Source organism: Mytilus galloprovincialis, chromosome 13 (genome assembly GCF_965363235.1).
Source record: "Mytilus galloprovincialis chromosome 13, xbMytGall1.hap1.1, whole genome shotgun sequence".
NCBI classification, from domain to species: domain Eukaryota; kingdom Metazoa; phylum Mollusca; class Bivalvia; order Mytilida; family Mytilidae; genus Mytilus; species Mytilus galloprovincialis.
Window position 1 is genome coordinate 52,785,354 of NC_134850.1, and position 21,063 is coordinate 52,806,416.

The following is a 21,063-nucleotide window of genomic DNA, read 5'->3' on the forward strand; positions in this document are numbered from 1 at the left end:
TGAATTGAGAATCATTTAAACACATATCATTGAAATGGCAGGAATTGAGGACCACAAGGACAAGAACATTGAAATGGCAGAAACTGAATCACTTGTGGATATGGACAAACCCACAGCTGAAGACCCCTTAACAGAGGACAGCTCAGAAATGACTATTAAACAATTGTACCAAGAATTCGTAGCAGATAGAAAATATAATGCTCAAAGAACAGCTGAGCTTTATCGCAATATAAAACAGAGCGAAGTGCTAATTGATAAAATATGTGTTGGTCTCATTACGATTCAAGCTGAACAGAAAGAGGCAATGAATATTAATAACGAATAGATGGCAGCAATATATCAGCACCTTCAGCAGTCTGAAGACAGGATAGACCACAAGGCTAGTGGTAATTGCTTGGCAGAATTGATGGTCAGACCAATAAGATATTCAATGTTGTGGTGAGACAGATGGACAAACTGACAACAACTGAGAAAGGAGACACAGTTCAATTTAATAGTACATTTTAACAGCAGGGTACCTTCCAACAACTGGCATCTGTTGTAAATGACTTATTGGACAATCGAAATATAGAAGTTAAAATTCCTGCAATGGACACATCATCAAAGCCAAAATTTGACCTTAGCCAGTACAACGCAAGTTTGCCAAAAGTACACAATAAAATCCATGCCTTGGGTCTTTCCCCAATTGTAGTTCGCATGAACCATCAACCGCGCCAACTCTGTTAAAGGTGTCTTCACCTAAAGTCAAAAGTCCTATGCCCTTGGCCCTGCATGAGACAGAATAAATTATTCAACAACAATCTCCATTTAAGAACATATTATAAACCTCTAGTACTAATCAAGGATACCAGCAAAAGGCTTATGTGTCTTCTTACGCACACTTACCATCTACTATGAGTCAATAATATTTGATTCAGAACAGCACACCATTACAGAAACAATTGGCTGCAAGTGGATCATGTTTCTCCAATGCTGAATGCAGTGCCTACTTACGGTATCATCCCCGTCGAGTCAATGGCAAATCCCACATTTATCACTCCAATTATGACAACCTCGTCAGCTCCTGGAGCTCTAACAGGCTTCCCATAACAGTAAGCTGACTCCACTGACCGATCCAGGAAAGGGCAGAGAAATTCAAAGGAGTGTGGCAACCGCTCTTCTTCAGACTCTTCATTGGAGAGAGAATATACCCGATAACAAGAAGATCTTGGTGCAAGGGACCGGAGCAGAAGCCAAAAGCTCCCAAAATTGCAAATACTTAATTGAAGATGATCCTTGAATTGGGAGGCGTTCATTTACCGATTTGAACGAACTGCCGGTAGATGACAATGGGAAAACAGGAAAAATGTGTGTAGGCCCCAGATTGCCAGGCCGCTGTTGGCTTTATGTACGCTCGCAAGGTAAACACAGATGATGATTTCAAGGCTTTAAAAAAAAGCATTCGAGCAGCGCTTCAGCAAGAAAGACGAAAAAACCAGATTTGAACCGAAGCATTCCTCCGAGGATGTAAAGACAAAGATTCTTCAAGGCATGTAAAAAGTAAAATCACAAAAATACTGAACTCAGAGGAAAATCAAATCGGAAAGTCCCTAATCTTGGCAAAATCAAATGACAAAACACATCAAAAACGAATGGACAACAACTGTCATATTCCTGACTTGGTACAGGCATTTTCAAATGTAGAAAATGGTGAATTAAACCTGGTTTTATAGCGCTAAACCTCTCACTTTAAACGACAGTCTCGTCAAATTCCGTTAAATTTACAATGATGCGTGACCTAAACAGATATAATAAATAAAATAGTCAAAATAAGGGTACAGCAGTAATCATAATAGCGAGGAACCCAGAAACATTCAACAAGGCGTTAAATGAATTGAAAAGCTCACACTAGATGGCGATATAAGGATCAAAAAGTGCCAATTATGACCATCGACAAGTTTACTTTGCTTATGGCGCAGTATCACTGACCGATAAAGGAAATATGAGCAGTCCTTTGAATAATGAGGTGCATAAACTCACAGAAATTGTCACAAAACTAGCTGATGTTATGTTTTCAACTAATCAGCATAACCGTGGATTGGCCGATCAATATAAACTCGGTTCTTCTGATCAAATAATCATGGGAGATCACCTGACCAATATACACGTGGAAGATCTCCTGAGTAATACAATCGCAGTAGATCGCCAGAGAGAAATACACCCAAGCTTAATGCCTATCGATCAGCAACACCCCCACTTAGCTAGAGATCATATAGTCCCTAGAGACAACGGTTATCAGCTCCACGGACAAACTCCAGAAATCCCGGTTATTTCACCAGGATACGGAGGAAATCAAAGTGCAACCCAAACAATGGAGTCTTTAAGCAGCAAAGGGTAATATCTCTGAAACAAAAGCATTTAGAGTAAATCTGACATGGGGTAAATATGTTTATCAGGTCAAGATCTACCTGCCCTGCAATTTTCAGACAAATCGGACAACTCTTTGTTGGGTTGCTGCCCCCAAATTAGTAAATTTAAGAACATTTTGCAGTTATTGGTTATTATCTTGAATAATATAATAGATAGAGATAATTTTTGTAAACAGCAATAATATTCAGCAAAGTAACATCTACAAATTAGTCAACATGACCAAAATTGTCATTTTACCCATTTATAGGAGTTATTACCCTTTGTAGGCTACTTTTTACTATTTTTTCTAAAATTTTAGTAATTATTAATCTTTTTAAAAAATCTTCTCCTCTGAAACTACTTCGACAAATTTAACCAAACTTGGCAACCATCATCTTAAGGATATGTAGTTTTAAAAATGTGTCCAATTACCTCGTCCACGAACGAACATGGCTGACATGACTAAAAATAGAACACATGGGTATTATGCATTTTTTGGCTAATATCTCTGAATTCAAAGTATTTATAGCAAATCTCCTTTATTTTTTTTTTTATAATGAATTTTCTTTATTGTAACAAATAGACTAGCACAACAGGTATGAATAAAAGTTCAAGTGTTCCTTTAAATAGTTTTTTAAAACATTTAAATTTGGCAAAATTTATTGTAGTTTTGTTCGGTAAATATAGTATTTTGAAAATAGAAATATCTTGTTTTTAACAAAATTCAATTTAACATTTTCGTAGATACCAAATAAAATAATCATGATATTCAAAGGCAGTTCAATATTTGTCATTTCAAAAATCCAGATGTTTAGTGCATACCAGAGACTGCCGACCATCGGACAGCTCTAAAATAAATGTTCTATGGTCTCTGGTCCTTCTTCACAAAATGTACATATGTTGTTACTATTTATTTTCATCTTGTAAAGTAGTGAATTAGTTCCCAAAATTCTATTGATAATTCTATATTTTAACCAGCAAAGCTTAGTGCTTTTAGTATATTTTGTACACGAAGTGTGTATTTTTTTCCCCAGTTCATACCAGTCATATCAAGAAGGATCAAACTGGTTTTGTTCCAGGTAGATATATAGGCGAAAATTGTCGATTAATATGTGATATTCTACATTTTACTGAAGAAAATAATATTCCAGGAATTCTCTTGCTGATTGATTTTGAGAAGGCATTCGATTCCATATCTTGGTCATTTCTTTATGATACATTAAGATATTTTAATGTTGGTGAATCCGTTATATCCTGGGTTAAAACCTTCTATAACAATATAACAGCTGCTGTGACACAAAACTGTTGTCTGTCAGAATTCTTCACTATAGAGAGAGACTGTAGACAGGGAGATCTTTTATCCAATTATATTTTCTTGCTATGTGCAGAAATATTAGGCATTTTGGTAAGAAATAGTAAGGAGATATATTACTATAGATGATACAGAATTTGTACTTTCTCAATATGCAGATATACATCATTGATATTAGATGGCTCGCCAGAATTGCTCGATGCATCTCTTCGTGTTCTCCAATTGTATGCTGAAATCTCGGGACTTAAGATTAATATAGAAAAAAAAACAAGTGTTATTTGGATAGGTAAAGCAAAAAACATAGCCAGGATCAAATTTGTGTAAAGTGGGGATTGAAATGGGGCTCCAGCACATTTAAGCTGCTTGGAATTACGTTTTTAGTCGACCTAGATAGAACGATTAATTTAGATCATAGGCCAGTTTTAGATATAATATAGACAACACTTTGAAAAAATGGTCAAAACAGTATCTAACCCTCTTTGGAAAGATTACTATTTTAAAAACTTTGGTCATAGCTAAATTAAATCATTTGTTTCTATCTATCCCTAGTCCAGATGAGAATATGTTACGTTATTTAACAAATAAAATGTATCATCGCTTTTATCTGGGATAATACACCAGATAAAATCAAGCGAGATCTTTTATGTCAAGATTATTATACGGGGTGGTTTAAAAATGCTAAATTTAAAAGCATTTATACAGGGACTAAAACTTACATGGGTAAGACGTCTGTATAATTCGATTTCAAAGTGGGTGAGATTAGTCTCTATTGTGGAGCAAATAAATTTTATTGAAATAAGTTATATTGGGCCTATCAAAAGGTCATCAAATAAATATCGGCAAGAATTTTTTGATGCTTGGGAAACCCTTAATCAAATTAGAAAACCAAGATGCATTGATGAAATTCTATCGTATTCTTTATGGGAGGAAGCAAACTTTAAAATTGGTGGTTCAAGAGTCTACTATAAAAACTGGGCAAATGCGGGAATTTGGACAGTGCAAGATTTGTTAGATGACCAGGGCAAAGTTATTTCATTTCAAAATTTCCATTAATTATCAATTTAGGCCAAATATTTTTCATCATTATGGAATAGTGCACTCGCTTAATGAGTGGTTAAACACGATCAATATTGAAGTAAAGGAGAAACAAAATTATGCAATACTACCTTTTAACATATAAGTATCTTTTTTGAATAAAAAAAAAAGGGTTCAAAGGAAATGTACAAAGTATTGAATGAAAAATATGTTACATTTGCTGCAAATGAAAAAATGGAAATCTCATTTATTTAGATATGTTTAGTAATTCAAGATCTGACTGCCCTGAAATTTTCAGACACATCAGGCAACCAGTTCTTGGGTTTCTGTCCCTGAATTGGTAATTTTAAGAAAACATTTGTGACATTCTGTTCACACATCATTGTCAATATAATGGAAATTGATGCAACTGTTGTACAAGTGAAAGGTTTAGCGTTATAAAACAGTGTTTTTTATTTGGTCGGGTTGTTGTCTCTTTGACACATTCCCCATTTCCATTCTCAATCTTATTCAATCCCGTGACCATTTTCTACATTTGAAAATGCCTGTACCAAGTAAGGAATATGAAAGTTGCTGTCCATTCATTTGATGTGTTTTATCATTTGATTTTGCCATTTGATTAGGGACTTTCCGTTTTGAATTTTCCTCCAAGTTCAGTATTTTTGTGTTTTTACTTTTTTGTATCCTAAGAATAATAATGAATTCACGGTAACAAAACCTGAAGCAGTAAAAGGCAATCATGGAAAAAATACTGTTTCTGCAAATTTATTGTTCATTTTATGAAAGAAAATATATCATTACAAGTTCAAAGTTTTTGATGGGGTTTGTGTTGCTTACTCTTTATTTTCTATGGTGTGTCATACTATTGTTTGTCTGTTTTTTTTTCTTCTCATTTTTACCCATAGCGTTAATTGTCAGTTTATTTTCGATTTATAAATGAGTTTGACTGTCCCTCTGGTATCTTTCGTCCCTCTTTTATAACTGTGTAATACTAGTCTTAGTAATAGTTTATATAATGTATAAAGTTCAAATCCTTTTTAATACTTTGTCTGTGTTGTCATTACAGACGGTTCGATTTGACTTATTAGTCGGTCCGATTTGACTTGGTCCGAGTTTTCTCCGGGCCGAGTGATCCTAAATTCTTAATTTGAGTTGTCTTTCTTGTCAGCGGCCATTTGTAAACAAGTGCTTGCCAACAATTTTTGAAAATTTTCATAAAATTGATTCATATTATGGTAAGTTTGATGTTTGTGACCTTAAACTACACGAAGAACATATAAACGGATCTCCTGTTGTTGGTGATCGCAATACTGGTATACCAGTATTGTCGACAATACTGGTATAAAAATATTGTAATGTACCAGCTATATTTTAACTTTAAAAAAAAAACCAAAAAAACCCACAATACTGAGGGGGGATAGGACCCTTATCGGGACTCCGGGATCGGGTGTTTTTAAGCTCGGGATTTCGGGATCCGGGAATTCTTTTTTCGAATTTCGGGACCTCGGGATTTCGTTTTTTATAAGCCCGGGATTTCGGGATTTCGATTTTTTAAACTCGGGATTTCGGGATCAGGACCCCTCCTACGCTCCCTCAATAATGGTACATTACTAATCTACCAGTATTGTAGTTGTATTGTTGACTGTACTTTAAGGTGTACATGTATATTAATGAAAAATGAATTTTAAGCAAAATATGATCATGATGATATTGAAGTTCAAAGGTATATTTAGTCCAAATAATTACGTCGAAGTGAGGCGTCAAAGAAAACATCCAATTAACACCTTCAACTTTGTACTCGCGTCAGACTATATAATTACATGCGCCATAATATACAATCTTTGTAAATAGTGAACACCTGACAGGCTGTTGAAAACTCAAGATTGTCATTGTCATTAATTCCCTTTAATCTTCAATCGATATGCATAAACATGATAAATATCATAAAATGAGGCAATACACAAAGTAAAATGATTTCACAATTTGTTTCTGTATTTCTGGACAATGATGCACAAATAATGCATTTTGCAAGTTTATTTATATATGTACAAAGAGAGTTTTAAAAACATTTTATAAGATAAATACATGAAATATATTATGTTTTAAAACACAAGTAAAAGTAATAGGATACATGTCAACTGGTACTTTCGGCAACTCGTACTCAACCAACTCGTACCCTATTTTTACCAACTCGTACTTCTACCAACTCGTACTTCTACTAAGTCGTACCCAATATTTTTTGACATTATAATATACAAATATAGCCTTTGTATGAGGTCGATACAAGGATATATTGACCTGAAAGAAGTATATTGACTGAGGACGAAGTCTGAGGTAGATATACTTCTTTGGGTCGATATATCCTGTATTGACCTCATACAAAGGCTATATTTGTTATATTATTAATTTCTGACTATGTTTGTATCAAAATCGTTATTTAGGTTTGTTGGAACTTTATAGATATTACATTGTCTCCGTGACAATAACAACATATTAGTTGTTATTTCTTAACTTTATTTTTGGACATCTTATGTATTTGAAGATTTTTTTTCGTCAAATCATCGATCACAGATATCATTTGTTTTAAAACGTTAAACAATATCCTGAAATTTATTACATCACAAAGTGTATCGGTTTTTAGATATTCTAAAAATAACCGTGCAATATGCTTTTTGCCGGTCAATATGCTTTTTGCTATCCGCCGTTTTCTCTCTACCTTCGAAAATATAGTTTAACATGTGACTATCCCTAAACGAATCAAATTTGTTAAAATATATACGAATTAATAATATTATAAGTTACCGACGTTCATATCCGTAGATATGGATATTTTAACACCCTGAAGTAGATCCATAGAATATTTGAAAAGGATATTTTGTACTGAATATTGCGATGGACATGTCGTTGTTTTCCCGTGATAGAAGAAACTATTTTTCCATTATAATGCTTCATATTTTATTATTTTCTAGCTGTTCTACTGATAGGATTTATATCTAAAAAAATCCTCAAGTGTTTCGCTCGATCCATAGAATATTTGAAGAGATTTTTTACTGAATACTGTGATAGACACGTTTGTTTGTTGATGTGTTAATATTTGTGTTATATAAATATGGCAGTCAGTTCGTTTTCTCGTTTGAATTGTTTTACATTGTCATTTCGGGGCCTTTTAGGCCCAAAAAAAAAAATAGGTGTGTTTCCTGTTGCATGCCCCAAAAAATTAGGGTCGGTAGGTAGGTATTTTTTTTTTTTTTTTTTTTTTTTTTTTTTACTGGCCTGCTTCGGTTGTTTTTTGTGTATTTTTATAATCAGTTTGTTATTCTTTCAGGTTATTTTCATCAGTTCATTGTATAAAGTATACAAGATATGAATAGTCCATGTTCAAAAGTTGCAGAAGACTTGGCCAGGACTTCCAGCTTATAAAATTTTCAAACTTTTCAGAACTGATATGCCATCTGTACGGGTCAGGCTATAGTCTTACACAGAAAGCCCATCAAAGTCTGTCTCAGCAAAGACCTGTTTTATAATCAGTTTCTTTCAGACAATTTAGTTCACAGAACTGATGCCAGCTTTTCTACAAATACCAAATATTAATAACATGATAGAGGGATGGGTGAAAATCTTTGAAATTTTGATTATATACTAGCTGTTTAAAAGAAAATCAATTACAAATTGAGTTTTGGGGCTATGGTTGAGCAAATATCAGATTTTAAAATTAAATTTAATCCTAAATTGAACGTTTGGCTTCCCTCTTGTATTAGAAAAGACTGTCAGAAGTAAATGCCAAAACATTGTAAACTTGTTACACTGTCAATTTTATTCCTATAAAATTCTGAACAAATTATAAACATCGAAACAACCGAAACATTCAAATAATGTGAGGCAAATATTGCATTTTGTAGAATGCAAATAGTCATTGAATGATATAAAAAAACAAATTTATCACAATTGCAAAATTAACATGTATCAACAATCAATTGTATAAATCTTTAATGTGCAAAACAATGTTTATGCTCTGAAAATAAATGTATAATTTTCACTATGACTTAGACCTTTGTCAATAAAAACTGTTTAATATTGTTGTTGGATGAAAAATTACGAAAAGTAGAAAATACTAACATTAGAAACCAATAAAAAATACAGTAGTCCAATGCTGTCCATCGATTGTTATTGATAACACACTTTGACTGATGGCCATAGCAGAAGCCATGCCGTTGTTTGACTTCAATCTGTATCACACAAATGCTTACTGTATTAAAATTTTATTTGAAATCAAACGTTTAAAAGATGCCATTCAAAGGCTATACTAAACAAAAACCGTTTCCGGAAAAAAACGAAAAAAATCCGGATTTTTTTTTTTTTTTTTTTTTTTCCGGGAAAAAAAAGTTAGGGTCGGCGCCAAAAAATTAGGGTCGGTTAGGCGACCGGAAACACACCTATTTTTTTTTTTGGCCTTATAGCTGACTGTATGTGGTATGGGTGGGCTTTGCTCATTGTTGAAAACCGTACGATTACATATAGCTGTTAATTTCTGTTTCATTTTGTCTCTTTTGTCTCTTCGGTGAGGATGGTGATTGTTTAAGTATAACTCAACGGCCTTTGATGTTCATAGTGCGCACTTATACCGAATTTTTGTTTTCTTTTACTTCTCTATGTTTATTCTACTTTCAACAAATCCATTCTTTTTTTGTAGGTATGTTATACACTAATGACCACTGATTAGTATATTGTGTACTCATAATTATTTTAATGTGCATATCAAATAAATTGCCGTCCAAACAATTTCAAACAATCAATTCTAAGGAATACTAATGATTATAATGATTTGCATTTGGTAAGCTTTGATATATTTAAAACAATTATGATTGCATTTAATTCACAATAAAAGTTTTTTTTATTTATATGTTGCTATAATGATATACGAAAGAAAATTACAACAACTATGCATATAAATAATATCAAATAAAGCAATGGTACGAGTTGGTAAAAATAGGGTACGAGTTAGTTGAGTATGAGTTGCCGAAAGTGCGAGTTGTCGTGCACGCCTAATATCATAATACGTAACGACAGGGTAAATGTAATACTTGCTGTTATACATAATAAATAATAAAATATCATGTAAATAAACATGATAAATTATGTAGCAATTAGATCTATCATTGTCTATGTTTCAATATTTTTTCTATCAATATTAACTTTCTTGTCACTAAAATTGTTTTCTTTTGTATATTCTTTTAATATTAGTTTGGAATAAGTTATTTTAATAAAAAAAATATTTTCTTGTCGCTAAATAGTTTCTTCTCGCTTCTTGACGCTTCATTGCTAAAATTCTTCTTGTCACTAATTAGTAAGGCCAGTGAAATCAATTAACAACCAGTTAAAATTAATTACTAGTCACTTGTACAAAAAAAACAAAAGATTATGGTAATTACATGTATCTCACATTATTCAAACAATTCATATATATTTTGCTGTAGCCAGCAAAGTTTTAAGTACTGTGTACAAAATCTTAAATTTTTTACTTGGGCAAAAAAAAAAAATAATATGTATGTTTATGTTTATGTCTATAGTAAAATGATGTACAAAAATATTATTATATTTGTACATTAAATTCAGTTAAGTTGCAATTGTATACAACTTACAACATGTACAATATGTATTGATATTATAGTTGGCAGTTAATAAATATTTTATGTACAATGTATGATAACACAATACGTAATACTTTGAATTGAGCCATAACCAATAGACTATTTTCACATAATCGACTTTTGACTCTGGTTTATATTATTTTTAGACAGGTTACATTTCATGGGTGTGATTTAAAGGGAAATTTTACTATTTTTCGCTGAGTTTGTCGTGTAAAGAAAAAATGAAGCAGTATATTTTCCCCAAAGAATTGTGCTGATTAAATGTTTGATTTTAGTTCCTCTGTTGCTTTTAATTGACAGAGTACTAAGATGTGGTAGGTAACCTGTTGAAAAATATTATAAACCAGAATCAAAAGTAGGTACATGTAATATGAAAATAATCTATTGTTATAATTGTGTTTGTACTAATATTTTTTTCTATTTTATGTTAATTCGTTAGATTTAATTTTTTCAGTGTAAACATCTAAAGAGCTATTAGCAGAAATGTGGCAATATTTTTGGCCCCACTTTGTTTACCATTTGATGAGATGGTTTCCAAGAGACAACAGAAAGAAAATGTAAGTGGCACAACTAGTATATTACATGTACATGTATATTGAAAATGTGCTATCAGTATCTTCTTTGTAATCATGGTAAAAGAAAGTGTTGTGCGCAGCATTGAACATTAAAATATTAAAAATTTCAGGCACAAGAAATTTTGCAAATTCCATGTTTGGAATTATAAGTTGAAAATAATAGCCTGTTATTTATTATTTTATGTATTAATTTGTCTAATATAGATTTAAGGATTGTATACGTAGTTGACAGTAAACAAATTAGAAAAACATATTACAAATACATTTTACTATGATTATATGAATTACTATGCTTTTCTAATGTTTTTATAGTCAGAAAATTAATGTAGACAATTCATGTATTCATATTTTATAGTTTTAGACAAATTTTAAAATGACCATTCAAATCATATTCATTTATTCATTGTGACAGACATGCAGATTTGAATTGTAGTACATACATATATTCATATATATCATATATGTCATAAATCATCTTAAGTGAAAGCCTACTCTTGGTAAAACATTAAAGAATTGATTTCTTCCTAAAACTTGTTGACATGTTGAAGTTTCGATTTTTTAAATGCTGATTTGTAATATTTTTGTTCCAGATTTATATTGTTGGCCATCTTTTCCTTGGCCTTACTGGTACCCCAGTTTTATGTACTGGTTCTTAAGAAGACAACAAGATGGTGTATCCAGCCTTTGTTTCAACTTCTCATTGTATCCATAGTCTTCACAATGATTGCAATAGGTGAGGTTATATATGTATTACAAAATCTTGTACAAGCAGTTCAACATCCTAAATAATGGTTTTATGATAGCAGGTCAGTAGTTTGTGTATAATCTATGTTTAAGTGTTTGTAAAATAAATTGATTTCGTCTTGTTTATTGATAAATTGTTTATATTAAGCTGCAATTTGATATCGATTAGTCTTATTGGTGTTTAAAACCAGATATAACATACAGAAAAGCATAGGCCTTATATAAAAAGAAATAGGTTCTACTTATAGTTCTCCTATAATATACATGTAGCCATTTAAATTCCCAAAGTTTTTTAAGGATAGCAATATTAGAATAAGAAGATGTGGTCTTATTGCCCATGAGACAACAATCCACCCAAGTTCAAATGACATGAATGTAAGCAATCATACTTTATGGTACTTTATGGTAAATCTAATTATCTTGACTTAAATATATTTCTACAGAAGAGGGAATGCATGGAACTATCAGATAATTATAATCTAAATAAAAAACAAAGGATGGTGATCCATTCACAACACAAAATCATGCTCAGCAAAAAAACCCACAAAAAGCAGAGAAACAGGGCTTTTGCTGTTCTTCATCTCAACGTCACAGTAAGGCCTTCAATTAAAACACAGCAATAAATCCTCTAGCTTCAGGATGAGTGGAATAGGAGTATGAATTTAAGAACTTGACTACAGTTTTTCTAATAGCAGTTCACTTTGTTTCAAATGTATCGACAATAAATAAAACTTTGATTTGATGTTTTTGTCATTGACAAAGCTGTTCAGCATCTTGGAGGAAATGCATCAATTATAACCAGCAATACATAATGTTGATGTTCGTTTCAGGTTTCACACTACTGTTCATGTTGATGAACCCAGTACCAAGACTGATCAAATTTGTCTTCCATGTTTTTGGCGTTATTTGTTTCATAGAAGGTTTGGTACATATTGGACTGACATCACAAGCTGCAGAATGTGTAAGTCTTTCTCAGGAAGTTTTTAACCTTTTTTACCCCCTCGCATTGGAGGGGGCATTAATTGATACATTTGTCTGTACATGTATTGTACATACATACATCCCAAAATTAGTTTCTGTTCTCCTACTTTAGTTTGCTCCAACAGAATGTTATGAAACTTAATACACAGATCTGATAACCAGAAAACACAGATTGAGTTCTAGTTTGGGTGGCATTCTTTTTACAGCTCTCTAGCTATGTCCCTTTATGAGGTTATATGTGAGTGGTGGCATCTGTGTCCCCATGGACATATTTTCCGTTAATAAGAAATGGTACATTATCATATGTAATTGTATATTATGTATCAAAACTTTGGTTGTTCTCAATTGTCATTGTCATTGAAGATAGTAAATTTTTCAAATTTTCCGCTATTTATATTTTCTATTCACAAAAGCTAACATGATGCATGAATTTTATGTTGCTTGATCCAATCTTCAAATACTTTATTTCAAAATGGATTTTCAGCTTTTTATTAGAGCCAAGAAATTGCATTTCCAAACTATTCAAATGTTCTGATAAGAGAAGTACATTTAGTGTCACAAGTTTTAATACGACTGCATTGGTCCTATATTGGTATCACTATGGCGTCGTAGTCTATGACCACAAAAGTGAGGGTTGGGATTGATTTTGGGAGTTTTAGTCCCAACAGTTTAGGAATTAGGGGCCAAAAACAGGTCCCAAATAAGCAATTTTCTTGGTTTTTACACAATAACTTTAGTATAAGCTAATAGGAATCTATGAAATTTTAACACAAGGTTTATGACCTCAAAAGGAAGGTTTGGATTGATTTTGGGAGTTTTGGTCCCAACGAATTAGGGGCCGAAGGGGTCCAAAATTAAACTTTGTTTGATTTTATCAAAAATGAATTATTGGGGTTCTTTGATATGCCAAATCTAACAGTGTATTTAGATTCCTAATTTTTGGTCCTGTTTTCAAATTGGTCTACATTAAGGTCCAAAGGGTCCAAATTAACTTAGCTTGATTTTAACAAAAATTGAATTCTTGGGGTTCTTTGATATGCTGAATCTAGACATGTACTTAAATTTTTATACGACCGCAAAATTTGAAAAATTTTTCGTCGTATATTGCTATCACGTTGGCGTCGTCGTCGTCGTCGTCGTCGTCCGAATACTTTTAGTTTTCGCACTCTAACTTTAGTAGAAGTGAATAGAAATCTATGAAATTTTAACACAAGGTTTATGACCACAAATGGAAGGTTGGGATTGATTTTGGGAGTTTTGGTCCCAACATTTTAGGAATTAGGGGCCAAAAAGGGCCCAAATAAGCATTTTCTTGGTTTTCGCACTATAACTTTAGTTGAAGTTAATAGAAATCTATGAAATTTTGACACAAGGTTTATGACCACAAAAGAAAGGTTGGGATTGATTTTGGGAGTTTTGGTTCCAACAGTTTAGGAATTAGGGGCCAAAAAAGGGCCAAATAAGCATTATTCTTGGTTTTTGCACAATAACTTTAGTTTAAGTAAATAGAAATCAATGAAATTTAAACACAATGTTTATGACCACAAAAGGAAGGTTGGTATTGATTTTGGGAGTTTTGGTCTAAACAGTTTAGGAATAAAGGGCCCAAAGGGTCCAAAATTAAACTTTGTTTGATTTCATCAAAAATTGAATAATTGGGGTTCTTTGATATGCCGAATCTAACTGTGTATGTAGATTCTTAATTTTTGGTCCCGTTTTCAAATTGGTCTACATTAAGGTCCAAAGGGTCCAAAATTAAACTTAGTTTGATTTTAACAAAAATTGAATCCTTGGGGTTCTTTGATATGCTGAATCTAAAAATGTACTTAGATTTCTTATTATTGGCCCAGTTTTCAAGTTGGTCCAAATCGGGGTCCAAAATTAAACTTTGTTTGATTTCATCAAAAATTGAATAATTGGGGTTCTTTGATATGCCAAATCTAACTGTGTATGTAGATTCTTAATTTTTGGTCCCGTTTTAAAATTGGTCTACATTAAGGTCCAAAGGGTCCAAAATTAAACTAATTTTGATTTTAACAAAAATTGAATTCTTGGGCCTTTTTGATATGCTGAATCTAAACATGTACTTAGATTTTTGATTATGGGCCCAGTTTTCAAGTTGGTCCAAATCAGGATCCAAAATTATTATATTAAGTATTGTGCAATAGCAAGAAATTTTCAATTGCACAGTATTCAGCAATAGCAAGAAATCTTCAATTGCACAGTATTGTGCAATAGCAAGAAATCTTCAATTGCACAGTATTGTGCAATAGCAAATATTTTCAATTGCACAGTATTGCACAATAGCAAGAAATATCTAATTGCACAATATTGTGCAATAGCAAGAAATTCCAATTGGATTTCAATTGGAGTTATCTTTCTTTGTCCAGAATAGTAGTTGAATCAACTTAAATCATTGTTTTATACAATATACAATGTATATTCACTATTACTACCAACTGATAGATTAAAACAATCTTTACCATTCAGTAATAACAAGCACTTTTTTTACATTTTAATATTTTATGATGTATTTAAATGAGTAGTTATTGTTGCAAACTTCATTAGAAATTTGAATTGAGATCAGTTTTGAAATAAGGGAAAGGGGGATGTGAAAAAAAAATTGGGGGGTCAATTTTTTTCATTTCAGATTTCATAAATAAAAAGAAAATTTCTTCAAACCTTTTTTTGTGAGGATTAATATTCAACAGCATAGTGAATTGTTCAAAGGCAAACATATTTTTTTTAAGTTCATTAGACCACATTCATTCTGTGTCAGAAACCTATGCTGTGTCAACTATTTAATCACAATCCAAATTTAGAGCTGAATCCAGCTTGAATGTTGTGTCCATACTTGCCCAAACCGTTCAGGGTTCAACCTCTGCGGTCGTATAAAGCTGCGCCCTGCGGAGCATCTGGTTGATTATGGGCCCAGTTTTCAAGTTGGTCCAAATTGGGGTCCAAAATTATTATATTAAGTATTCCGCAATAGCAAGAAATTTTCAATTGCACAGTATTCCGCAATAGCAAGAAATCTTCAATTGCACAGTATTCCGCAATAGCAAGAAATCTTCAATTGCACAGTATTGTGCAATAGCAAGAAATTTTCAATTGCACAGTATTGCGCAATAACAAGAAATCTTCAATTGCACAGTATTGAGCAATAGCAAGAAATTTTTAATTGCACAGTTTTGCTTAATAGCAAGAAATATTCAATTGCACAGTATTGTCCCATTTTCAAATTGGTCTACTTTAAGGTCCAAAGAGTCAAAAATTAAACTTTGTTTGATTTCAACAAAAATTTAATAGATGGGGTTCTTCAATATGCTAAATCTACCCATGTATTCAGATTTTTAATATTTGGGCCCGGTAATCAAATTGATCCACATTGAGATCTAAAGGGTCTAAAATTGAACATTATTTGATTTCATCAAAAATTGAATTCTTGGGGTTCTGTGATATGCTGAAACTAACCATGTATTCAGATTTTAGTTATTGGACTATGATAGGTAAATGTCCAATTTAAAAATTTAAATTTTTAAGTTTAAGTTCTTAGACCACATTAATTCTGTGTCAGAAACCTATGTTGTATCAACTATTTAATCACAATTCAAATTTAGAGCTGTATCAAGCTTAAATGTTGTGTCCATACTTGCCCCAACTGTTCAGGGTTCAACCTCTGCGGTCGTGTAAAGCTGTGCCCTGCGGAGCATCTGGTTATTTATTTTTAGTGGACCTTATTTAACAATCCCATTAGTTTTACACCTTTTATGCTGTTTCAGTGTTTATCAATTTTTAGACCACCTGTAAAGTTAGATTGAAAAAATGCTTTTCTGGAAAACTATAAATAGTTTGAGAATATATGTGTGTCAAGTAGTCATGGTAGTAGAAAAAAGAAAACAATCCCATTAGTTTTACACCTTTTATGCTGTTTCAGTGTTTATCAATTTTTAGACCATCTGTAAAGTTAGATTGAAAAAATGCTTTTCTGGAAAACTATAAATAGTTTGAGAATATATGTGTGTCAAGTAGTCATGGTAGTAGAAAAAAGAAATCAGCTTTATCATGAAATGAACACAACTTTAATTGATTTTACTTGAATTACAATACAAATTAAAATATGATACTATATAATATACATGTATATTTTCTGTATGTTTTACAGAAAAATACTACAGATGAATTATACCAGATATGTTACGGGTACAGCTGGGTATGCGCTATTAGCATTAGTAAGTTTATTATAAGAATTATACCAGCTATGTCAGGGTACAGCTGGGTATGTGCAATTAGCATTAGTAAGTTTCATATATAAATTATACCAGATATGTTACGGGTACAGCTGGGTATGCCCTATTAGCATTAGTAAGTTTCATATATAAATAATACCAGATATGTTAGGGGTACAGCTGGGTATGCACTATTATTTTTACACGAGATTTAGTGGTAGAATCTGTTTCTCTAATGATTTTCAAACAATACGCAGGCACACTTATTCCTTCTTTGCCACAGATCTGCAAAAAATGTGCTCTTTCTATGTGACATCATCGGACATGGTCGCCTTTTTTCATGCCGTCACAATAGAAAATTCAGAGGAAAACAAGAAAATTTGACGTCAAAATTGGATTTTAACCAATGAAGAACTGAGATCAAACGAACCACACGTTTATTAAATTTTTTTATATCGATGGGTGCAGAAAGGGATAAATTGACGCAGAATTAGAGAAAATCTATTAATGGTCAAATGATTTTAAAATTACTGTTAAATCAGAAATAATGAGAATAATGCGACTGAGTGAGTATCGCAATAATTAGCACTATTATATCTGATACATATATCTGTAGGCAGCTTTTCCTGACATCGCAATATTTAATCTCACATTTTTTTTCCATTTTTCAAAATTCTCAATAATAATTGCACGCAATAATTTCTGAATTTACAGTAGTGAACTTTTTAGCTTTTTTAAGTATAAAAATTCATAACTGAAAAAACTTAAAATCTGAAATTTATAAAAATTGAAAGGTAGCTTAAATCAACAGATATAAACAATTCATCAAAGTATCATAAAATTTTGTGAAAGTGTTTATGACTGACTGTTGAAAACTGAAAAATCCCCCCTTAAAAATTCAATAACACAGAAACAAAAAAATCTGAAATTTATAGAAATCAAGAGGGAGCATACGTCAACAGATGTAAACAATTCAATAAAGTTTCATAAAATTTTGTGAAAGTGTTTATGAGCTATTGTCGAAAACTGGAAAATCCCCCTTTTTAAAGGGTAAAACTTCATAACAAGGAAACAAAAAATCTGAAATTTATAAAAATTGAAAGGGAGCTTACGTCAATAGATTTAAACAAAATCTTTAACAATGATTTCAATAACATCTTTTCAATGATTGAAAAAGAAATACAAATGTAATGTCAGCCATGTAGTTGTGAGGGAAAATAAAGAACTGAAGAAGGCCAATGGTCGAAATGTCTCAAAGAATTGGTTTATTGATACAATTATATAAAACATGTTCCCTTTGGAACAAGGAGATTTAAACAATTCAACAAAGTTATATAAATGTTGGTGAAAGCGTTTTTTAGTAAATGTCTGAAATGTGGATGACCGACAGACAGAGGGACTATGGTATATCATAATACGTCCCGTCTTAGATGGGCATATAATAAAAACATGCAATAAGTGATTATGTTAACTTGTTAACTTGAGGTATTGCAGATTTGCATACATTTTGAATGAAATAATGGGCTGGAAATTCTTTTACCTATAGTTTTAAGAGGATATTAAATCTTAATATTAAATTGATATTTTTATTTCAGTTTTCTTCTTTTTGATGTTACCTTTCTGGGTTATTAATGTGGTGAAGAGAGACAGTGTGTTAGATCCCAGAATGAGAACAGGAGTATGTTATGAACCAGTCAGTTGTTGTTCCTGTCTTTGGCATGTCTAGTGACAAAATAGAGGAAAGAAACAACAGATGAGGCATTAAAGTCAGCCGTGTTTTCACTGAAATTTGTAATAATAATTCAAGATATCTGTGTAATTATGCTTTATAAGAATTTGGGAAAATTCAAGGAAAATCATGAAGTTTTGTATAGCCATCATGATATAAGAATTGATAAGACTATACTAGCATTTTAAGGCATCCTTGATGTATTTTTTGAGAATGTATTTGCATTCAAACTCTTGATTTTTGTCATTTGCAAGTACATTGTAATTAAATGAGGGAGTGCATACAAGAACTAACCAGATCATTTGCCATTGTAATGTATAATCAATAGATCCTGTATAATGAATAACAAGTTCATGATTATGATCAATGCTCTAGCTCACAGTTCTGTAACAGATTTATATTTGTGTTAATATAAAGATATTTTTATGCCCCACCTACGATTGTAGAGAGGCATTATGTTTTCTGGTTTGTGGCTCCGTTCGTCAGTGCGTCCATCTGTGCGTACATCCGTTCAGGTTAAAGTTTTTGGTCAAGGTAGTTTTTGATGAAGCTGAAGTCCAATCAACTTGAAACTTAGTAGACTTGTTGCTTATGATATGATCTTTCTAATTTTAAAGCCAAATTAGACTTTTGACCCCAATTTCACGGTCCAATGAACATAGAAAATGAAAGTGGGAGTTTCAGGTTAAAGTTTTTGGTCAAGGTAGTTTTTGATAAAATTGAAGTCCAATCAACTTGAAACTTAGTACATATGTTACCTATAGTATAATCTTTTTAATTTTGAAGCCAAATTAGACTTTTGACCCCAATTTCACGGTCCACTAAACATAGAAAATGAAAGTGGGAGTTTCAGGTTAAAGTTTTTGGTCAAGGTAGTTTTTGATAAAATTGAAGTCCAATCAACTTGAAACTTAGTACATATGTTCCCTATAGTATAATCTTTCTAATTTTAATACCAAATTAGATTATTACCCAATTTCACGGTCCATGGAACATGGAAAAGGATAGTGTGAGTGGGGCATACATGTACTTTGGACACATTCTTGTTTATTTTATTTTCCTAAAATGGAATTGAATATTTTTAAAAGTATTTCAAAGACTTTTCAAATCAGACGTTGAGAATGGCAATATTTTCAAATCAAAATTCTTTTAAAATTTTTTATATTTTCATCTAATATAGGTATTTAGCATTTCATTATATAACCACATTCAGTATATGCAATTTGCGGCCTTGGATTTGTTCATATTGTAATCACTGTATGACTATTTTTTTTAATGTAAAACATAATTGAGAAATTAACATTCCGTTATTTTACATTTTATTGTAGTCAATTATAAGAAAATCAAATGATAACAATTTATCCTAAGTTAGCACTTTCTTCAAGCAAGTTAGTATTTCTTTTAAAGTACAAAAAGAAAGAGAATAGTGGGCCAAAAAAAATAAAGAATACAAAAAATGTGTGCCCAAAATTGAAAAACAGGAAACTTAAGGGATGCTGATTCAAGAGATAAAGGAACAGAGAATTATTGATAGATTTAAAAAAAAATGGCCTTTGCATGCTCCAGTAAAAGATGTTTGTAATAATGTTGAATTAATAAAGACCAGTCTAGTATCTGTTTAAGTAATAATATACTGTAGTATCTGTTGTCTGTTGACTCTGTTCAATGCTAACAATGTTTCTTTGTAAATTGTTTGTCTTGAGTTTGATGTTTACCTCACAAATTGCAATAATTATTCAGCAAGTTCTTTCTGTTCCTTTATATTTATCAGGAATAAGGATTGTCATTTGAGATGATCTTGTAACAAACAACATTCATGTGTGTAAAGTTTTCGAATTATGTTATGGTACATTTTAATATATATTTGTTATTAACTGTAGATTACAATACCTCCAGCTGGACTGGAGATTTATCTATTAAAATTTATAAATAAAAAGAATCTATATGAACAGATATTGCTTCTTTGTTTTTATTTCTCATTAAACTTCACAAAGGAGTAGGTCCGGTAAGGGCCGATTTTGGCCTCAAATTTCAGGTTCATTTAACGAAATATTTTTGACACTTTTTAAACACTTAAGGGTCTATTTCAATTGATTCAATTAGTTTATGTGAAAGATTTAAACTGATTAAGTCATTAAAAACGATCCGATTCAAGCTTAAATATGAAAAGTCTATCAAATATGCAAAAAATCGTCACTTTTCAGATGGTTTTTGTCAAAAACGAAAGTGACTGCATTCGTGTTCATCCTCAACCTTTATATATGTTATGTATTATCATCAAATACAACTTACATTCAATATTATGAATGAACATGAATGCGGCCACTTTCATTTAAGTAAAATCACAAAAATACTGAACTAGAGGAAAATTCAAAATGGAATGTCTATAATCAAATGGCAAAATCAAATAAAAAAACACATG

The 21,063-nt window shown here is 31.7% G+C and overlaps 1 protein-coding gene across 1 annotated transcript; it reads left to right on the plus strand.

The window, feature by feature from the left end:
• The first annotated feature begins 5,891 nt into the window (after positions 1–5,891).
• LOC143057716 (uncharacterized) lies at positions 5,892–20,596 on the plus strand. The gene is made up of 6 exons (XM_076231085.1): positions 5,892–5,970; positions 10,838–10,940; positions 11,549–11,691; positions 12,533–12,663; positions 16,849–16,915; positions 18,508–20,596. The coding sequence occupies exons 2-6, from the start codon at positions 10,867–10,869 to the stop codon at positions 18,636–18,638; spliced, it is 546 nt and encodes a 181-aa protein (XP_076087200.1). The 5' UTR covers positions 5,892–5,970; positions 10,838–10,866; the 3' UTR covers positions 18,639–20,596.
• The last annotated feature ends 467 nt before the right edge of the window (positions 20,597–21,063 follow it).

Excerpts from the sequence above, each read along its gene's own strand:
- LOC143057716 (XM_076231085.1), top strand. The coding sequence starts at position 10,867 with ATGTGGCAATATTTTTGGCCCCACTTTGTTTACCATTTGATGAGATGG. Across the intron at positions 11,692-12,532 it reads CTTCACAATGATTGCAATAG|GTTTCACACTACTGTTCATG; the intron begins GTGAGGTTATAT and ends TGTTCGTTTCAG. Across the intron at positions 16,916-18,507 it reads GGTATGCGCTATTAGCATTA|TTTTCTTCTTTTTGATGTTA; the intron begins GTAAGTTTATTA and ends TTTTTATTTCAG.